At 64.3% G+C, this 687-nt stretch overlaps 1 protein-coding gene across 1 annotated transcript in view; it reads right to left on the minus strand.

The window, feature by feature from the left end:
* Positions 1–162: 162 nt before the first annotated feature.
* Positions 163–687, minus strand: part of PRPF19 (pre-mRNA processing factor 19) — a gene marked incomplete at its 5' end in the record, with an annotated part of 3,281 nt that continues 2,756 nt past the window's right edge. Inside the window, 2 exons of the mRNA XM_009582107.1 lie at positions 163–260; positions 432–537. Of these exons, the coding sequence (XP_009580402.1) occupies positions 163–260; positions 432–537 (204 nt within the window). The remainder of the gene's footprint in view (positions 261–431; positions 538–687) is intronic.

Raw genomic sequence — 687 nt, forward strand, 5'->3', positions numbered from 1 at the left:
ACCCAGGAAGGGAAGGCGACATCCAACTTCCCCTCTGCCAACAGCTACAGCAGGGGAGCCCGGAGAAGTAACGAACCACTTGCCTCCCTCCCACCCTGTCCCGATATTCCCTCCCACCCCAAATCCCAGCACGGCAGCGAGACCCTGGCCCCACGTCTGGGGTTACAGGCTGTAGAACTTCAGGCTCCGGTCCATGCCCGTTGAGGCAATGAACTTGGCGTGGTGGCCGAAAGCCACTCCTGTGGTGAGGCCGCTGTGCTCTGGGGAGGGAAGACAGCCCGTGGTTATGGCACCGAGGGGAGTTGGCCCCCTCCCGCTCCCCGCTGAGGGTGGGTAGCGCTTTGCACCCCACAGCTCGCTCTGCAGACCCAGGAGGGGACCTACACGCTTCCCCTCCTGCCTCCGCCCTCCCACAGCCCCCAACCCCTCACCTGTGAAGTGGAGGATTTCCGTCCACTGCTTGCAGATGTAGATCTGGACGTCCGTCCCGCCCAGGGCCAGGTAGGTGCCGCTCTGGTCAAAAATGAGAGACTTCACCTGCGGAGGAGAAGGAGAACGAGGCTTCAGACCAGGCTCAGGAAGCTCCAAACGGCCTCTCGGGGTGCTGGGGGGCAGCACCTCCGCATCAGGCTCCCCCAAAGCAGAGGAGCGCAGGCCTGGGACGGGGGGCACTGGGAGAGGAGCCTG

Source organism: Fulmarus glacialis, unplaced genomic scaffold (assembly GCF_000690835.1).
Source record: "Fulmarus glacialis isolate BGI_N327 unplaced genomic scaffold, ASM69083v1 scaffold29417, whole genome shotgun sequence".
NCBI lineage: Eukaryota > Metazoa > Chordata > Aves > Procellariiformes > Procellariidae > Fulmarus > Fulmarus glacialis.